General features: G+C 37.6%; 3 protein-coding genes across 6 annotated transcripts in view; 2 read left to right on the top strand and 1 right to left on the bottom strand.

The window, feature by feature from the left end:
• The first annotated feature begins 888 nt into the window (after positions 1–888).
• On the top strand, positions 889–8,592 carry spdya (speedy/RINGO cell cycle regulator family member A). 4 transcript variants are annotated; one of them, XM_046856706.1, is made up of 7 exons: positions 889–929; positions 4,125–4,421; positions 4,776–4,834; positions 4,966–5,051; positions 6,096–6,267; positions 7,017–7,275; positions 8,264–8,592. In XM_046856706.1, exons 2-7 carry the CDS (start codon positions 4,136–4,138, stop codon positions 8,323–8,325), a joined length of 924 nt encoding a protein of 307 aa, XP_046712662.1. In that variant the 5' UTR covers positions 889–929; positions 4,125–4,135; the 3' UTR covers positions 8,326–8,592. The 4 variants fall into 4 exon arrangements, with proteins under 4 accessions (XP_046712662.1, XP_046712661.1, XP_046712663.1 ...); XM_046856705.1 differs by lacking the exon at positions 889–929 and adding an exon at positions 2,186–2,336; XM_046856707.1 differs by lacking the exon at positions 889–929 and adding an exon at positions 2,186–2,336 and having other exon boundaries at positions 4,125–4,397.
• trmt61b (tRNA methyltransferase 61B) lies at positions 8,394–15,550 on the bottom strand. Its single transcript, XM_046856702.1, has 7 exons — positions 14,638–15,550; positions 13,701–13,803; positions 13,105–13,295; positions 12,248–12,339; positions 10,555–10,757; positions 10,362–10,445; positions 8,394–8,854 (listed from the first exon to the last, which is right to left on the bottom strand). The coding sequence occupies exons 1-7, from the start codon at positions 15,340–15,342 to the stop codon at positions 8,820–8,822; spliced, it is 1,413 nt and encodes a 470-aa protein (XP_046712658.1). The 5' UTR covers positions 15,343–15,550; the 3' UTR covers positions 8,394–8,819.
• A 1,829-nt stretch (positions 15,551–17,379) lies between these two features.
• Positions 17,380–20,517, top strand: part of wdr43 (WD repeat domain 43) — a 13,430-nt gene continuing 10,292 nt past the window's right edge. The window contains exons 1-3 of the mRNA XM_046856403.1: positions 17,380–17,682; positions 19,400–19,537; positions 19,641–19,762. Of these exons, the coding sequence (XP_046712359.1) occupies positions 17,467–17,682; positions 19,400–19,537; positions 19,641–19,762 (476 nt within the window). The 5' untranslated portion in view covers positions 17,380–17,466. The remainder of the gene's footprint in view (positions 17,683–19,399; positions 19,538–19,640; positions 19,763–20,517) is intronic.

A 20,517-nucleotide genomic window follows, 5' to 3' on the forward strand; every position in this document is an offset into this window, starting at 1 on the left:
CTGAGTGAATTGTATAATTGTGTAATAAAAAATTATATTAATAACATTTATAAATAAAATGCATAACAAAGTGACCTCATTATATAAGAGATATAATTGCATCTGCCAGTGTTGTGTAATAATATAATGTCAGTAGAGTTCATTGGGTCAGATATAATATAATATAATAAGTTTTAACATAAAGATTTTTTGACTTTGTAAAAAGTATTTATTTGTTTGTTAATTTATATGAATAATATTATCATTCCACTAATGTTACTATTTAATCTCTCTTTTTTTGAGCTACTTCTAATGTTACATTTGGATCAGGAAGTCAGATCTGAGACTGAAACCTACTTCCTACAACAACTATGTCGTGTAAAACTTTACAGTAGAACATTTCCATAACACTCTTTTATGGTCTTATGATAATAATAGGTATTCATTCTTACAGTTTTTCTCAGTTACTTTGGAGCGTTTCTCGAATCATCCCTAATATTTGCAAACCATTTCTCAAATCAAGTTGTTCAAACAGCACAACACAACAAACCTGAACTTTTCTCAAAATCCTCGGTTCATCTCTCAAAAGTAAGTATTTGTGTCATTGAACATCTCATTCCCATCAGAATGAAAAGTCCTTTTCTCATTGTTCACAAACAAGATCAGCAAAATGTTAATTCATGTTGTCAGTATGATGCTACACAGTTTCAGGATTTCTTGAACATTTTCATAATATTATTTCATGGTTTCATACCCAAATAGGTCTTTTTTTTCAATTTTTCACAAATTTTCCCTTATCTTTGTGGGAGTGCCAAAAGAATCGAAACTTTACCCGATTCATTCAATTTGATTTATTCGAAAGAGTCGATTCATTAAAGTGAGTCATAGGGTGGGCGGGCAGGTGTGCACGCGCCCCTAGTCGCCGTCCTCACCGCTGCACGGTTCCAAAAGTGAGTCAAATTAAGTATAAAATAATAGTAATAATTTAGTTAATAAAAATCCACATGATAGGAAAATGTTCTGTAAATATTCAAATATTTATATAGTCTATAGTTATATGTTTATAGTTATATATTTTTTATATATATAATTAAAACTAACATTTTGGGAACATTTCCATAATATTATTTAATGGTTTCATGCCCAAATAGGCTTTTTTTCCCCTCCAATTTTTCCAAAATCTTCCGTTTTCTGTATGGAAGTGAAGCGAAAGTGCCAAAAGAATTGAAACTTTACCCGATTCGTTTAATTTGATTTTTTCGAAAGAGTCAATTCATTAAAGTGAGTCGATTCATTAAAGTGAGTCTCAGTGTGGGCGGGCAGGTATGCACGCGCCCCTAGTCGCCGTCCTCAGTGGAATTAAGTATGAAAAATAGTAATAATTTAGTTAATAAAAATCCACTCGATAAAAAAAATGTCGTGTAAATATTGAAATATTTATATAGTCTATAGTTCTATATTTATAGCTATATATATAATATATATATATAAAAAATGTATATATAATTAAAACTAACATTCTGGGAACATTTCCATAATATTATTTTATGGTTTCATGCCCAAATAGGCTTTTCCCCCCAATTTTTCCACAATTTTCCGTGTTCTGTATGGGAGTGAATCGAAAATGCCAAAAGAATCGAAACTTTACCCGATTCGTTCAATTTGATTTATTCAAAAGAGACGATTCATTAAAATGAGTCTCAGGGTGGGCGGGCAGGGATGCACGCGCCCCTAGTCGCCGTCCTCAGTAAAATTAAGTATTAAAAATAGTAATAATGTAGTTAATAAAATCCACTCGATAAAAAAATGTCGTAAATATTGAAATATTTATATAGTCTATAGTTCTATATTTATAGCTATATATATAATATATATATATAAAAAATGTATATATAATTAAAACTAACATTCTGGGAACATTTCCATAATATTATTTTATGGTTTCATGCCCAAATAGGCTTTTCCCCCCAATTTTTCCACAATTTTCCGTGTTCTGTATGGGAGTGAATCGAAAATGCCAAAAGAATCGAAACTTTACCCGATTCGTTCAATTTGATTTATTCAAAAGAGACGATTCATTAAAATGAGTCTCAGGGTGGGCGGGCAGGGATGCACGCGCCCCTAGTCGCCGTCCTCAGTAAAATTAAGTATTAAAAAATAGTAATAATGTAGTTAATAAAAATCCACTCGATAAAAAAATTTAAATGTAAATATTGAAATATTCATAAAAGTGAGTCGATTCATTAAAGTGAGTCGATTCATTAAAGTGAGTCGATTCATTAAAGTGAGTCTCAGAGTGGGCGGGCAGGTGTGCACGCGCCACTAGTCGCCGTTCTCACTGCTGCATGGTTCCAAAAGTGAGTAAAATAAACTAATAAAAAATGTTAATTTAGTTCATAAGAATTGGCTCGATAAAAATAATTTGTGTAAATATTCAAATATCCTTTCCTTTGTGTAAATTTTGTCGCTGTGTGAGAAATTTTTCCGCTCATTTCGACGATTTATTTGACCTTTTGACAGCTCGCTAGCTAACTATTAACCCTCTGCTAGCTGAGAGGTTGATTAGCATCCGACTCTGTGTGACTTCTCCATTTAAAATACTATCATTTATTCGATTTTATATAATTTAACTCAAATATAAAACAAGATATCGGTGATATAAATGCACCTACTCATGTTTTGCATAACTTATGAACATGGTTTAATGAGTTAATGAGGTAAAAACTAATAAACACTAATGAGCTCGTGCTTGCTAATTAATGTGAAGGGTTGTTTTTATTATTTATTTATTTATTTATTTGTTTGTTTATAGGTTAGAATATTATTAGTAACATTCCCCCAACATTATTAAGTTTCTCTTTTGAGCTTCCTGATGTTCTAGTTTGGTTCATGAAGTTAAGAAACCTGGGAATTTAACAATTTTGGACAATAATTATAGAAAATTATATGACATAAATCTTTCACCATAATTTGCTTGTTTTGTGTTCATTTCTATTTGGAAACTTCAACATTTCAACTTGGAGGTTCCAGATTCTTAGATGGTCTCATGTATTTTTCTTAATATATAAACTCAAACTTTCTGTAAGATTGTACATGGTCTCATGCCAAATAATAATAAATAACAACATTCAAGCAACGTTTCCACCACGTTTCTTTATTGTCTCGTGTTAATCGGTGATTTCTTTTCGTAAAATTAAGCTCAAACTAACCTGAGAACGTTTTGCTAACGTCAGTTTATTATCTCATACCAAATGGTATTTATTTTATTTATGTATTCGTAAATACAACCGAACCCTCGGAGAGCGTTTCTTTATGAAATCAAGCCGAACAGGTTTTTATTATAATGTACGATCTTTTACGATTGGACATGTTTTTTGTTTGTTAGTTTTTAACCTTCCAGAAATGTTTCTCTAGTGTTTTTACTTTGTCTCATACAAACGGTTTTATTTATGTACTCATCATTTCATGTTTTTTTTTCTCTCATGGAAACTTTTCAGAGATGTTTTCATAATTTCCTTTCATGCTGTCGTACCAAAAATTACGTATATATTTTATTGAGTAAAACTAGTCCTTGAGGAAGGTACATACTGTGCTGTTCTTTTAAAAGTTGTGTATCATTGTTTTTAGGTTCTGCAGTATTTTAATACTCAAACTTCTGATTCTGATTTCGAGTACGAAACAGTTGTTTAAAAAAAATTCCTCGATCCGGATTGGAATTTCTACAGGGAAAGATTGGAGACGTTGCTTCCTATTTCACATTTAGCTTCTCATGTACTGTTATAATAACCTCCAGTGGACGTTGGCGTGTACTTGAGACTTGTGTACTTTATAGCAGATCATTTATGGAGATTTGTGGAGATTCATCCAGCCACAAGGGTGTTAGTAAAATACTGATGTAGGTGAGAAGGTGAGGAGGCTCTTGGGTTGCAGTCAGCGTTCACATTCATCCCAAAGGTGTTCAATAGGGTTTAGGTGGGAACTTTATACCAGAAGATCTTTCACTCCAACAACATATAAGATTTTGTGAATTGTTATCCTGGAACAGATTTTGGGTTTCGTAGTTCAAATGAAGGCCGTGTGCCCAAATACTTTTGGTTATGTTGTGTATATTTGGTTGAACTTGTGATCATACCCATCATTCTCAGGCTGTAAGAGCATGATGAAGCAGCTAAGCCGTGCCGAGACTCCACCAGCCATCACGTTGCGAATCGGATCGGCGGCAGCTCACAGTCTTCAGCTCAGACGGGGACTTCGGGTGAAGCGTCCGAACCTTCAGGGTCCCAGAGGACCACCGGGAAAGAGCCAGAACAACGGCACGAATCACCCTCGAGGTCAGCTCTCCTGTTTGAGCAAACAGCCATGGGGTCCGACTTTGGTCGTCCAGCGCCAGGAAATGTCCGCCTACTTCAGACTGTTCGGTGAGGAGGAAGGGATCATGCCAGGTCAAATCATCAAACAGTCATTGATGTTTTTTACATGTATTTAAATTAAATACATCTTTCATACTGAATCAATCACAATACAAAGAATCAAATAGACCTAAAAAGATCCAATAACACTGATCCAATACCCAGAAATGGTATCAGATCAGTACGAGCAAAACAAATTTAAAAAAGATTTGGTCCGATTTAATGCTCCAATACTGAAACAGGTTGGAATTGGATCTGAAATATTGACCATAATTGAGGTTCCTGGGGTGCAGTCAGCGTTCACATTTATTGTTAAGTAGGGTTTAGAGCGTTATAGCAAAATCTGGGTCCGTTTCTTATTGTGTTCATTTTGCTTCGGTTGATCAGATGATGATCTCATCCAGGATTTTTTGTGGATGGACTGCTGTTGCAAAATCACTGATAAGGTAAAAAAAAAAGCCAAAAAATTCAATTAAATATTAATTAATTGATCTCAATATTGTTTATATTCAGTGTATATAAACTTGTTTATTTTTTCTTTGGAATCCAATCATTTTTATTTATTTATTTATTTTAGTATTTGCTCGCCATGACCTTCGTCTACTTCAAGAGGGCGTGTTTCAGCATCAGCGAGCACAGCAGGATGAACTTCTTTATCGCCCTGTAAGTCCATTTCATTAAAACTGTTTCAGCAGAAATGTTTTTTTCTCTGCTCATTCAATAACGAACGACCTTTGCTTTATTTTAAAACAATTATTGATTATTGCTTCATAAACGTTTTTTTTTTTTTATAAACATCTTATTATCACCCATTTTTAACATAGTGTGCACGGGTGACATCTTGTGGTTAGGATTTGAACTGCAGCCAGAATTGGCCTTCCCTCGAACAAAAACCTGTAAATTTTAAAACTTTTGAAACATTTCGATTATTTGATAATACAAGTGTTTGGTTTATTTGTGAATAAAGAAAACAAACTCTCCTTATATACAAGGAAACACTAAGTCTTTTATGTTTTTTGAGACACATGCATGTTGCTTTTGTTTCTATGCAACAAATTTAGTTTAAAAAAAATAAAGTTGCACAGGAAATGAGTGAAAGAAAGTTCTATGGACAGATGAGTCTAAATTAGACATTTTTGGCTCCAAAATAAAAAGACAGAGAGCAGAAGGGATGATGTGATCAGACTGCCTCACCCCCACAGTCACACATGGAGGTGGAAGCTTATTAGTTTTGGGGTTGTTTTGGAGCAGGGATGGTTGGAGACTTATTCCAGAAAGTAAAAGAAACCAACATGGCAACTGCGGCTCATTGGGAACTACTTCATCATACAACAAGACGATGAGCTGAAGTGTACGTCCGAGTTATGTAAGTGTTATTAAGAGACCAACAGTCGTCTGGAGTGATATTTATCGCAGTCCTGCCTAGTCACTGCACATAAATCCTATTAAACTGCTCTGGGATGAACTGAATCAAAAGAAAGATCTCGAACTAGTGAGGAACATCTGTGAGAAGGTGGAAAAAATCTATCTATCTATCTACACACGCACATAGAGAGCCTGTGCTAAAGCAAAGCTTTGGACCAAAGCATCATTACACTCGATATATAAACCTGATTTTTTATTTTTTTTATTAAATCGGTTTTATACATTAAATAATTTCTAATTTGTCGACTCGGATTATAACCCTGACTGTATCACTCGTGATAGATACCTTGCAAACACCATGGAGGAGGACGAGGAGGAGGCAAAATATGAGATCTTTCCCTGGGCTTTGGGTAAAAGCTGGAGGAAGCAGTTCCCTCGTTTCCTCAAGCAAAGGGACAAGCTGTGGGCTCGCATCGAGTACCGAGCTGCGGTCAGCCGGCGCTGCTGTGAGGAGGTAATAATCCAAATCTTCTGAGACACGTTAAACCACCAAATCTTATCTAGACATCTGTAGTGAATCTCTTTCTCCCCTCTTCTGGTTTTCCACTTTGAAAGCCAAGACGTTTCCATATTTGCTTTTAAAGTACACAAGTGCAGAAAAGCAGGAACATTTTTAAATGAGGGAAAAACAGTATTTTTTTAAATGAGAAAGGTAGTAAAATCTAAAGTATTTTTGCAAAAGGATGTATTAATAGTTCCAAAAAGGATATGGAAGTTATTCAGAAAAATCCATAGTTTTTCGGGATCTGGTCGGCTGTCATTACAAGAGCGGCCTCTAGAGGCGAATCACTGATAGCACGTCAGACTGTGAGCTGCACAGAGAGCAGGATATTATGTATCATTTATTAATTATAATTCTATTAATTAATTAAAATATTCATATTTATTCTGTTTAGCACATTTTCATGATCAGTATTTTTGGTTTTATTTTTTATACATTTTTTTTTTTCTTTGTAAAACCGTTCCATACTATTTCACATATAATAAATATGGTCGTTTCCAGAATTTTTAAAACGATCGGTTGATTAATCGGTAATTGGGTACAATCCAACCAAGATATAGGTGTCGGTAAAATCCAGTTGACCTCTAATACAGAATATCTGGTGTGTTTCTAACACAAAATAGAACACAGATTCATTATACCATACTGTCTGTATGTCTCACATTTCTTTATTGTACACACACTATATCGTGTGTGATCAGGTGATGGCCATCGCTCCGTCTCATTTCATTTGGCAACGAGAGCGAGCGGCTCACCACAGCGGGGCTCAGCGGCAATACCAGGACAGGGAGGAGGTACAGATCCCCCGAGGCCCAGCTGCCTCTCCCGAGCCCTGCGCTCTGTGTGCCAAAGTCTCCCGCCTCTCCCCGTCACCTCTTTCACTTAAACTCAGCCTGAGTCTCCAGGAAACACCTAAAACCCAGAAGTTAGCTTCCTGTTACTGCACACACAGCCCAGCAGGTGAGACAGAGCATGCAGTAATATATTTGTACTAAACGTTTTCGGTACAAGCCTTTTGATTCGGTGCACACACACACACACGTCTGTATTATACAAATTGTGTCTAACAAATGTAAACTTAATTGAATGAAATTGTTTCATTTATTACATTTTATTTATCTTCTCAATGGACAGTATTCTAGAAATGAAATGTTGATATATTTTAGTCAATGTGCAGGTTGTATATCAGTCCAGATTTACTGTCCTTGTACTGGGGAGCTGTGGTTTATTGAGGGGAAACATGGATTCCAACACGTACTGTGACATTCTGAAGCAGAACATGATGCTCATCCTTCAGAAACTGGTCTGAACATAATAATGACTCCAAACACACCACAAAGATGACAACTAAACGTGAAGGTGATTGAGTGGCCAAGTATATCTCCAGACCTGAATTCTAGCGGAGGGTGGAGAAGCATCATGTGTTTAACATCCAGCAGCTCCGTGATGTCATTCTGTAGGAGTGGAAGAGGATCCCAGCAACAACCTGTGCAACTCTGGTGAATTCCATACCCAGGAGGATTAAAGCAGTGCTGGATAACGATGTGCTCACACACAATATGGACACTTTGGTCACAGTTTTGACATGTTCACTGAGGGTGTACTCACTTTTGTTGCCAGTTATTAAGACAATAAAGTCTAAGTTATTTTCTAGAGGACAGTAAATCTGGACTGCTACAAACTGCACATTGGATAAAATATATCCAGGTTTTATTTCTATAGTATTGTCCATTAAGAACATATAATAAAATAGTTGCTGAAATGTGAGGGGTGCACTCACTTTTGTGAGATACATTGTGTGTGTGTGTATGTGTATAATCTTTACCCATTTTTGTTTACATTTCGTTCTAACAGGCCAGACAGGTACATGGTAACAATGTGATTAAAAAACTCATTTATTTATCTCACCCCATCAATAAATATTTTATCATATACATTTCACGAACAGAAAGTGATGTGCACAGCAAGTCCAGCCATGACGCTTCCATAGACTGGATCAACAAGGACTAGAATCTCATTGCAACCAGTAAAACATCATCCGTTACCTAGAAATCTGACCAATGTGAGAACGACGCGTGTTCATGTACAAAGGCTTATGTATTTATTTAACTGTTCACATGCACTTTTCCTCTTGTCACACGTCTTTTCATTTCAATAGTTATTTATTAAATACTCTGCTGCTCTTCTGTACAGCACGGAAATCATTTGTTATTTAACTATCGTCTATGAAATATTACTGCATTGCGTTTCAGCATAAATAAATATCAATGAAACCTATGCATTTATGGGTTTATCTTGTTTTTGTTTTTTCCCCCATACAATACATTTTCACTGAATGAATATAATATCAGAATATTCTCAATCTCAAATCAGGACAATGTGGTTTCTATTATATATTTATTTAAAAAAAAAAAAGAAAGAAAAAAAAAAAAAAAAAAGAAGAGGGCCATCGTTTGCAAATGCTTCTCCTTGGGGTCTTGGTGGTTGCCGAAGTTAGAAAAGAACTATCTGGATATTTTCCTCAATTTCACAAGGAATGCTGGAAGGAGAGAAAAAAAAGAATGAAAAATATATTTTGGATTATGGATTACAATGTACCAGAAACTTCCCCAGTGCTCTACACGATCATTATGCTTGAGAGTTCTCTAAAACCAATGGATTACTCTGGATTAAAAACTTGAAAGGGGATTACACTAAACTGAACTGCAGTGGATTTCCAGTGTGACTGGATCCACAATGATCCACTGCACAAGTTTCTAATGCTATTCAATCCACAGAACAAGTCTATAATGCAATGTGATCCACTGCACAGTTTTCTCCGGGTCTTGATGTATGTTCTGGATATTTCGCATGAGAATTCACTAGAACTGTCACCAGTCGATTACTCGGTTAAAAAAAAACAACTTTGGAATGGGATTACACTGAATGAAATTGAAGACCTACCGATGTAATCCACTGCACAAATCTATAATGCAGTGACCCACTGCTTAAGTGTCTTCATGGTGTTGAAATTATGAAAGCGCTATCTGGATATTTAACATGAAAATTCATTAGAACTGTCACCACTGGATTAAAAACCTTTGAAATAGATTAGATTGAACTAAACAGAAGTTTCCACAGAATGATTCACATTGGAAGGCGTGTTCTTATCATCAGCACTGGATCACATCATGTTGCAGACTTCTGCAAGGAATAATTTTGCTCTGGAATTTATCCTATCACATTGGGAACTTCTGAAGAAAACATCATGCAACAACGCATTAGATTTTTCTTTTTGTGGTTTAAAAAAAATTGTACCCCTGCTGTGTGGATCCCATCACACTTGAAACCTCTGCGTGGATCACATTGAGGATCCCATCAATCTAGAAATTGTGCAATGGATCACACTGTGGATTCCATTGATCTAAAAACATCTGCTGTGGGTTACACTGGGGATCCTATCAGTCTAGAAACGTCTGCAGTGGATCACACTGTGAATCCTATCACTCTGGAAACTACTGCAGTGGATCATATTGGGACTCCCATCACAATGAAAACTTCCTCATGGATCACATTAAGGATCCCAGCAAAATAGAATCATCTACAGTGGATCATATTGGGGATCTGATCACTCTGGGGAAATTCTGGATCACATAAAATAAAATATAAACTTCTGTAGTAGATCCTCCTGGATCGGAATCTTCCATTAGGGTTTATAATTGATGAGAAACTCAGATCTTTGCTGTACATTATGCTGCATATCGGAAAAAAATATTTTGCAACGCTTCATAATGGATCAAGAACTTCATACTTGTGTAGTGGATCATTAAGAATTGGGCATAAATGTTCTACAGAAGAACCCAGTGGTTAAGGAACTCCAGTACCAGAGGATACTAGATCTAAGGCTTTTGCAAAAGATCATATTTCCAGAGTGGATCCTACTGGTCAGTAAATGTATTCTGGATATCGTTGTAAACTGGAGAATTGTTCTTTGGAATAGTGGAAGAACAGACACCATCAGGAACTTTAGCAGATCACACTGGACTGGAAGCTAACAAGGTGCTCACCTGTGTGTCCGTTCTGCTCGGGATGTGGACGAGCGATGTATGGAACGCTCCCAAACGGGAAGTGTGCTGGACTGTCTTGTCCTTCTATCACACACAAACGGAACATAATCACCGAACGTTAGAATGATGTCCACACACCAATAACTGCTTAACACGAGGAATATTTTTAGAGAAGACATCAGATAAGTCTTACCTTTCACTTCGTCGCTCAAAACGTCGTTCTCTCTCTCCGTCGCTTCTTCGCCTGAAGAGTTCTTGCGCTGGTTGAAAGAGCCGTCTTTTTTGAGCGACGGCGCAAGAAGCCAGTCCCGGTACTGCACCTCGAAGATGCGTTCACACACCAGAGGGAGCGCAGAACATCGTAATCCCTCCATCAAGTCGATGATCTGCGTGATGCTGTTGGAGTCGAGGAACAGCTTGTGATTGCAGTAGTGTTTAAGGTCTTCATGTCTTTCATTAGAACTCACTGAGTAGCTGTTTCAGGCATTGAAACAGCCTGGGATTGTTTCTCATTGTACTAAAGGTTTCACTGAACTCACCCACCAACAAGTTCAACATGCTCCTGAGGGATCTGGTTCCTTTGTTAGTTCTGGATATGCTTTATTTAGAGTAACACATCCTAACACTGTTCCTTTTTATTTACGAGTGGACAAAAATGGTCAAACGCAGCAAGTCACCAATCAGAGTCGAGCGCACGCTCTGTTTTACACGTGTTTTGATTGGCGCTTGGTGTATCTACTGATCTCCAACATACAGTTCAGCATCAGTTCAACAACAAGCAGAATTATTTATCATTTAGAGAGGAATCAATGATGAAGAAACTCCTTATTTATGCTTTTTTATTTTTTTAAGTAGTTGAAAAGAAGGTTTTGTGTTCATGATGATTGTAATAGAAATCAATCAGTGTTTGAGTCATTAATATCATTCTATTAATAGATCAGTGTGCTGAGTCACATTCGAGTCTTTTCACATAAACTGAGGTGATTAAGTAAAGAGTCTTGTGATAAAAACGATAACAGGAACATTATAGTTATAATAAATCATAGTGATTTCGATACTTAAGTAGATTTGAAGGCAAAAAAAACTTTTGTACTTTTACTCAAGTGAAAGTTTGAAGGGACTTTTAGTTTTACTGAAGTCACATTTTAGAGTTTCTCTACTTTAACTCAACTACATGCTTTGTGTACTTCATCCACCACTGGTAGTTTTTTTGGTAGTTTTTGTACTTAAAATCTATAATTTAGCTTTTACTTAAGTACGTTTGGTTTGAAGTTTTGTATTTCACTACATTTTAAATCATATCCATTAATAAGTATAATAATAATAATATCAGGGACTGTGGTTTTGTTGTTGTTGTTGTTGTTGTTGTTGTTGTTGTTGTTGTTATTGCACTTTCATTTGTAAAGCCCCGATTGAACATCTCTGGAGAGATCTTGAGAGGTTCTTCAAAGAAGAATAGGAGAAACTGCCCAAAAAGAATAGGTTTCAAGCTTCAAGCATTAAACTCACAAAGACTTGAGGCTGTAATTGGTGTAAAAACTGCTTCAACAAAATGTTGAGCAAAAGCTGTGATACTTATGTACAGGATTTTTTTATTTATTTATTTATTTTTCATTTTAAATACATTTGAATGCAAAATTTCAAGGTTTCTTCCTCATACCATCTCAGGAAGCTTTTTCTTGCCACTGAGCAGAGCTTATATTACTGATTTATAGAACTTATCAATTATATTTATTTCTGTAAAACTGCTTTGGGACAATGTCCATTGGTCACCTTTGGTCAAACTGAATTCATTAGGGAAGGTGGCATTGAAGTAAGTGTGTGTGTGTGTGTGTGTGTGTGTGTGTGTGTGTGTGTGTGTGTGTGTGTGTGAGAGAGAGACTTACTTGGCTAGATAGATGGCACACACACCTCCTGTATGGAGATATGGGGTGATTGTGGGTAAAGTCAAATGAGGGTTAACCATATCCAGAGCCACCTGAAAACACACACACACACACACACACACACACACCAGAACGAACTGAATTCTGCCATATTAAACTCTAATGATCAGATGGTATTTCAAGGTGTGGCTCATTTCTTAAAGTTTTATTATATTTCAGTGTTCAGTTCTTATTGGTCATAAAATGTGGATTTTGGCAGTAGTACCTTTTTTTGTGTTAATGCTCTCATTCTGGTTTCAAAAGTAAAAAGTTTAAAATGAGTAAAATAATTGTTGATGTTTTTGTGTAAGATTATTTAATATAGAAGAACGAAGGCGTTTCCAGGGTCAACGTTTTGTAACAGCAGGGTAAAAACCACTGCTTATAGCTGCTACAGCAGATGTGAGAATAGGAACTAACTTGGTTCTAGTGATGGGAAGATCAGATCATCGCCATCAATATCGTCTACGGGAGTCAAGTGACCATAAAGAACGAATGACTCGGACTAGAAGAGTCGAGAGATGAACTGCTTGATTCTGTTTCGCATATTTGCGACGCTTTGCTGGTGCGCGTCCAGTAGAAAATGAACGAATCACTCTTTGAGACGACTCGTTCTTCTGAGTCGCATTAAAGACTCGTTCAAGAACGACTGAACGCTCCTTCGTTCACAGACATCAAATGTAACTCTAAATGAATAAAACAAAAATAATAATAAATGACATTGTGCTGAAGTGTAAGAGGAAGAATGTGATACCACACACTGTGTTTCGTTCCTTACTCTAGAAAAATTGCGTAATCAAAGTGTTTGGACATCTTACGGAATTGAAGCTCCGCCCGTTAAACAAGGGGGCGGAGTTTATGAGATCTCCGAGGTGAAAGTGGACGTTTTCAGGCCACTCGTTCCCACTGCGCAGCCTCCAGGACGAACGCCAGCGCTCGTAGTTCAACACAGCACGTCGGTGGTGATCTGCTCGAACTTCCACACTCAGAACGCTTCCTCTGGAGCCCACTGAGGACACACACAAAAGTATTTGGAAACGTATATAATACAATTATCATTTGAACCATTTACATCCTGGTGTAAACCTCAGGCTTCCACATAATACGGTTTGATTCCGTAATAAACTGCGATTCCTCTTGTTTTTGCGGTTTCTGTGATTCTGAATATACGATCGTATGTCCTTCAGATCGTTCTTGTCTCCAAAACGCTCTACCTGCAAGCGACTCGCTTAAAATCGCAGCATCTTCAACTCCTCCTTCAACACCCTCCAGCTTCGCCGTTTGTCTTTTTGTCGAGGGTTGGTGTCAAATAGATTTGAACCAAATCTCCAGATCATCACACCCCCATTTAATTTTACCACAGTTTGGCAAAAACCCGAGATCCATTTACAGTAAATAAACAGAAAGAAAGTACCTGCTCGGGACAGGAAGAGGCTCATGGCGCCGGATCCAGACCCCGACTCCAGCACACAGTCTCCTTCATTCACATCCATCATCATCAGCATGGCGCTGACGTCCTGCAGAGACACGACCACAGCAAATGACTTGAGTCGTTTGCAAAATGAGTCGATTCATTTAGGCGAATCGGATCACACTGACCAAGGTGATGCAGAGAACCAGTGATCCCTTCATCCCCCACCACTTCTCCACTGATCCCTCCATCCTCTACCACTGATCCCTCCATCCCCTAAGACTTCTCCACTGATCTCTCCATCCTCTACCACTGAACCTGCCATCCTCTACTACTTCTCCACTGATCCCTCCATCCCCTACCACTTCTCCACTGATCCCTCCATCCCTTACCACTTCTCCACTGATCTCTCCATCCTCTACCACTAATTCCTCCATTCCATGCCACTTCTCCACTGATCCCTCCATCCTCTACTGATCCCTTCATCCTGTACCACTGATCCCTCAGTCTGTGTCCAATGAACTATTGTATCTAAGGAAACTTCAAAGCAACTTTGTAAGTTGCTCTGGATAATGTGAGTGTCTACTAAATGGCCTAATTGTAAATTAAATTTTAGGAACCAACTAAATTAAAGTAAACATTTATTTATTTATTTTTTATTTAATTTATTATTTGTATTAAAAATAATAAACATTGGTTTGACCACTAGGGGGCGAAACTCAGATCTAATCTACTCAGTTACTAATGAAAATGTGTAACGATGTCAAAATCTGACCTGTTTTTTGTTACCAGTTGCGTGTGTATGAAGCATGACAGGATCCTGGGCGTGTTTTTAAATAAGATGCGTGATAAGAACTGAAAGCGCCTGTGGATTTCTTGCAACCGGTCGCAAAAAAAAAAAAATATTTCCCTGATTTTGTGTTGAAGTATAAATGCTTACTTTTGGATAAGCAATAGCAGGTCCTCGTTTCATGAAGAGTGTGAACTCTTCAAGACTGGGTCTGCGGATGAGCATTGGGAGCCCCAAGCTGGTGCGCAGAACCGTACCGGCCCGGCAGCCCTGGACAGCATCATGAGCAATAAAGCCAACGTTGCTCCCCAGCTTCGATCCTTTCTCCAGCTGGAACATCTTCTGCAACTCCAGCCTTCGTTTGCGGCGGTACTCTGCGAGCAGGACTTCTCCAAAACACACTGCACGCTCCCCGGGTAGAACATGAGCATGTGCCATATGATCTCCAGGTTGTTCAACATCTGAATCCTCCATGAGCTTCTCTGGAACCTTGCTATCTTCACTTTCATGCACTGGGCTATTCCGTCTGAGTTCCCAGACCTCCTTGTTTAACAATTCCTCTGGTACCATCTGACTCACCCTCTCTAAAGGTGACAAGGGTCGCCTCCCAAATGGAAAGGCTCTCCTTGAGAATGGAGGAAGCGTTGGACCTGGTTCTCCTGAACTGTCATCATCTCCACCATCTGGGCTTTTTGGACCTGTCCAAAACCACTTAGTGCAAACTAATGAAGAGATTCTGAGGTTCCTCGGGTTGATCTTATGTCTTATGGAGCATGCTGCACACACTCTGGCCAGCCCTGATGTCATTTTAACTGAGGAACCCAAATTAAAACACAACCCAGCAAATAGAGGCATCAGCTGAACTTCCTGGTGTTTCTACCAGTTATGAAATATTTGTCTGTCATTCATTCATTGGAAGTCAAACACGGCCAGAGAAACCATCTAGAGGCTGAATGTGATCAAATCGATTCGCGGCGTGACTGTTACAGGACAGCGCCATTTTTAATTTCGGTGGCGTCATCAATAAGGGACAAACACGGTGCAGTAAAAAGAGATAGCCACGAGGCGGCGCCAAAAAGCAGGGTGCTGTTTTACAGCGTTTAAGCCATTACGTTCTTTCTCACGCACTTTTTAAAAAATTATTAATTTGTTCATTTATTTCAGAAGAAATACACTTCAAAATGTATATGCTAGTGAGGATATAAAATATTAGAAACATTATTATTCATTTTATTTAATTTAAATACATTTCTTTTTTTTTCCTTTTTTTTTTATTTCACAATAAATCAGTGCCAATCAATTTACTTCTTATTTTTTTCCCTTCAAAGCAAACAAATATATTTTTATTTATTACATAAATATACTTAAATGATACTCATTTATTATATATTATTTATTTATTTATTTTCTACATATAAAAATTGAGCAAAAGTTAAAAAAATATATTTGAGGAAAAATAATTATTTATCAAGTCATTATTTATACATCAGCTTTGTTTTCATTATAAGTACAAAGCTACATTTCCACAGTTTGTTTTCTACAATATACATAATGCATTATTTATCAGCTCTATATAAAATATTTTACAAATTTTTTACAGATTAAACTGAACAAAATGTAATAAAAAATCAAGAAAAAAAAAAGAACACATGGACCGTAAATTATTCTACAACAAAAGAAAAGCAGCAGTGATTAATGAAGTGATGCGGTTGGAAATAAAGTTTGCACGTCTCTGTTAATGTTGCGGGTTTTTTGTGATTTAACCAACAAAAATTAAAAGTGAAAAAAAAAATCTGGTCCAGGTTTATACTTAAATGGGGTTTTTCTTTTTTTTGTGTGAAAAAGAAGTGAAAAAATGCAATAAATTCAACTTCTCTAAAAAAAGTTTTAGGATTCACTCTTAAATAAAATCTGCATAATGAATGCATGTTTATTAAACATGTTCTAGTTTAATGACACATAAAACAATAGAAACATAGAAACCATCACATTTATTTGTCCCATCTTGAGAAGGTCAAGCTTCAAATCCCACAGAAAAAACTTCCTGGGATTGAGAAAAGGAACCTCGAGAGGAACCAGACTCAAAAACAAACCTCAACACTGAATGTTCATTCATTACAGTTTTATCACTGGTGAAGTTTCAATCATACTGTTTAGTGATTAGTGTTTAGTGTTTTAGTGAGACATTTGTTTCAGACTGTTTACATTAATTCAAGTCCAATCACATGTTTGTTTATTTATTGATGTTTATTCATTTCCAAATATTACTAAATATAATATTTTGGTGTAATGCAACATTTTATTTTAAAGTTTAATGTTTTGCCCTTCATAGGGTTTCATAATCTCATATGGTTTTGATTTAAAGTATTAAAATGTGCAATATTTTTTCTTTTTTTTATTATTATTATTATTTATTATCTAAGTAATAGTTGTATCCTGCATATAACTTTGATTGTGACAAATACAAAATCTTAAGAACCTGTTGTTTTTTTTTTAATAAATTTATGAATAAACAAATAAAGATGCTGAGTTTGGACACGCCTTCTCTCAACAGGCCACCGTAGATCAAAGAGGGGGTGGAGCTTCGTGAACACACCACACCCTCTTAACGATTAACAATTAGATACCTAATCTTGAAGAACAACAAAGACTAAAATTTACTTTAATAATTAACTTTAATCAGAACATTGAGGATATAAAAAACATAAATATAAAAAAAAATTTTTATTTCCTGGATGTCTACTTCCGCGTTCGCTTCTTGCGCATGCGCGCTGTGCTAAAAGCACGTGTTGCCCTCCGTTCGTTCCCTTAACTCCTCCCACTAGCCCCTCCCCATCAGTCCGGCCCCTCCCCCTCCACGCGCTATGCGTCGGGGTTTTTTTCTCCCCCCTCCCTCCCTCCCGTCTCCCGCGTGCGCGACGCAGTCTCACGCACTCACGCACGCACTCGGGCTAAAGCCATCCAGCAGCAGAGAGAGAAATGGCGGCTGCCGGAGCCTGCGCTCCTTCCTCGGCGCCGACGCTGCCGTGCGCCTTCTCGCCGGCTTCGCGGAACTACCTGGCCGTGTGCGCGCAGGACGGTCGCCTGCGTGTCTGGGACGCCGACTCGCGGGCGCTCCACCGCGAGTACGTGCCCTCCGCGCACCTCAGCGCCACTTGTACGTGCATCTCCTGGGGACCATGCCGAGCGACCAAGGTACACGGGCCGTATCCCTAATTGCGCTCTCGCACCCTTAACCGACGCGCACTTCTGCCCCTCCTTTACGTCGTCTCGTGCGCCCTACCTAGGGCCCTAGCTTTCCATTTGGGACGTTGCGCCGAATCCGGCCTGCTTGAAACGCGCACCACCATGCTAACTTTTTTTATTTTCACACATTAGCTGCAATCAGATGCGTTCGTACAACATTAACGACGGTGTTTCATCCGTCCGTGTGTCTACAAGACGATAACAAATGACCCTAAAGCGCTTTTGGACGTTATTAAATACTTAGTTTAAGTTGTTTGTGAACATTTTCAGGCGTGTGTTAGCATGTTAGCTTTGTGCACCACGAAGTGAAACGCACATGTGTTCCTGCGCACATGTTCACCTCCTCGACATGGCCTGGATTTATATATATATATATTTATATATAAACCTTTTCTCATGCTTTTATTTGTAGTTCTTACATTTACACCAGTTTAAAGCTGTGTGATTGATCAGGTTTGGGTCCAGCATCTTATTGGATTAGTTTCCTGAATGATTTGGGAAATATATATATTAACCATTTCCTTCTAATCGAATATTTTCACTTTATTCTTAACCGAATAATACATTAATTTTCTAATCAGTCTATAAATATTGATCAAAGCCCAAAAAATATATATAATTATTTCCAAAGCAATCAATTAATACCAACGTGCAATCACGTGTACATTTTTTTTTTTTGTTTATTCTTTACTCTAGAAATCGAATAATCGATTAATCGGTGCTGTACATAATGTTTGGCAGAAAGAAAAGAGTTAAGATTAATCCCTTTTGTAGTCGTGTGATTTTTTTTTTTTCCCCCCCCATATCTATCTATCTATATCTATATATATATATATATATATATATATATATATATATATATATATATATAATATGAATGAGGGGTTTACACAACTTTCCAATAAAGCAACCAAAACACAACCTGGCAGTCTTTTTAAAGCTGAAACGAAAGGCGATGTGAATAAAACGATTCCTCATAACATTCTGAATCCATGATGTACAGAACATCAGAAAATGTTAAAAAAACATTTAGAATCAGTGAACCTAAAAAAAACCCTTAAAGGCCACACCACCGACAGGATTCACGTGTCTGCAAAATGTTAATGCACCAAAACTGATCAAAAATTAATCTACTTAATTATTGTATTTGAATCCCTGCTCCTCAGATGCTCCAGTGTCGGTCAGAGACTGTGGGAAGTAACATTTAAATCTGTTACAGGGTTTTTTGTATTTATTTATGCACGTAAAGATATTAGAAGCTTCCTTCTTTTCACATTTTTTTTTAGTGCAACATATGCATAATGGTTTGTATATTCATTGGGAGAAAACCCGTAGTTCTATGTGAATTATATATTGTGCACCCCCATATAACCAATCATCCTACAAATCATTCGTTTTATCTTCTTATGCAAAGCCTCATGAGGTTTCCCTCCACCGACCGTGTCTCTATTACCAGGAACCAGCAAGATGTTGGGAGAAAAAATCCCCTAAAACACCATTCAGACAGTGTGAGATAGGTGTCTGAGTGAACACACGGAGCGTTTGGCATCATACGTTTGGCTACAAGAGTCTATTCGTACTCTAGAAATATTTTATAGGTTGTTTTAAAAGTGCGATAGATTATTGTGTAGTTGTGTAACGTGACACTGTGTGTGTGTATTAAAAGGAGGGGCCTCAGAGGAAGAAGAGGAAGTCTGAGGCGGGTCCAGGATCAGCTCAGCAGTCGGATCTGTTGGCTCTGGGTACAGCAGCGGGCACCGTCCTCATCTACAGCACGGTGAAGGGAGATCTCCACTGCACTCTGGTACAACTCGAGTTCTTTTCTGTATTATGTCTTAACAGTTTCTAATCTTAACTCTTATAATGACCTGATTTCTCCATGCTTTCTTTCGTTGTCTGCATTTCAGGATGGAGGGCATAGTGGAAGTGTGAACAGCATTCAGTGGCACCCCAAAGAATCCGTTCTGTACAGCGGCTCAGACGACACACACATCGCAGAGTGGGACCTGAAGACGGGGAAAACACGCTGGTGGGTGTTACCATGTGTTCTGTCTATTACTAGAAAAGACCAAATATGAAGGCCTCAATTTGAAGGTTGATATTGTAGATGAACTTAAAGAATATACATTATAAATAAATTAAAAAATTAAAGTGCGATTATATGCCCGAGTGGCGTCTTTCGTCTCGGCGATGGAGCGATGCTGCGGTCGTTTCTGTGTCTTCTACAGACAAACCGAAAACCGGCACGTTAGACGGGATTTGTGATCCTTTAGATTGCGTTCAGACAAATGGATATTCACACGTGGTGGAACTTGTATCGTAAATGCGGTGATTTTCGATCAATTCCTTGAGGCACAAGTGAATTTGGAGATGAACTGCAGAAGAAAAACGTTTAAATGAGAGAACATATATTTATAATACATACGCAGGTTCCCATGTCCATAGTAACATGGAGGTACTTCTATAGCAGCATTCAGTGGCGTTCGGGGGATGAAGCACACATGGCTGGAAAGGTTGGTTGTCCTAATACTTTTGGCCATGTAGTGGAGATTTGGTTTGTGAAAACTTTTTAAGAGCATCTTAAAGTCTGAAGGACCAACTAGTTTTCATGTTTCTCACAAAAATGGTCTGCGGTCTAAAGAGTAACTGAGAATCATACTTAAGTAAAGCTAAAGGTCACCAATTCCCATATGATTTGAGTAAAACTCTTCGAGTGTCTGATTTGAGTGAGTACGTGTCAGTGGAAAGCCAAAAAGTTGATGTGTGTGTTTTGTATCAAATCAA

This window comes from Silurus meridionalis, chromosome 8, assembly GCF_014805685.1.
Source record: "Silurus meridionalis isolate SWU-2019-XX chromosome 8, ASM1480568v1, whole genome shotgun sequence".
Taxonomy (NCBI): domain Eukaryota; kingdom Metazoa; phylum Chordata; class Actinopteri; order Siluriformes; family Siluridae; genus Silurus; species Silurus meridionalis.

Coding starts and splice junctions, on each gene's coding strand:
- trmt61b (XM_046856702.1), bottom strand. CDS start 15,342: ATGCCTCTATTTGCTGGGTTGTGTTTTAATTTGGGTTCCTCAGTTAAA. Junction 13,296..13,700: donor CCTCTTCCTGTCCCGAGCAG/GTACTTTCTTTC, acceptor GTGTGTCCTCAG/TGGGCTCCAGAGGAAGCGTT. Junction 8,855..10,361: donor CGAGCAGAACGGACACACAG/GTGAGCACCTTG, acceptor CTCTCCTTCCAG/CATTCCTTGTGAAATTGAGG.
- spdya (XM_046856706.1), top strand. CDS start 4,136: ATGATGAAGCAGCTAAGCCGTGCCGAGACTCCACCAGCCATCACGTTG. Junction 4,422..4,775: donor GGAGGAAGGGATCATGCCAG/GTCAAATCATCA, acceptor TCGGTTGATCAG/ATGATGATCTCATCCAGGAT. Junction 7,276..8,263: donor CTGCACACACAGCCCAGCAG/GTGAGACAGAGC, acceptor TTTCACGAACAG/AAAGTGATGTGCACAGCAAG.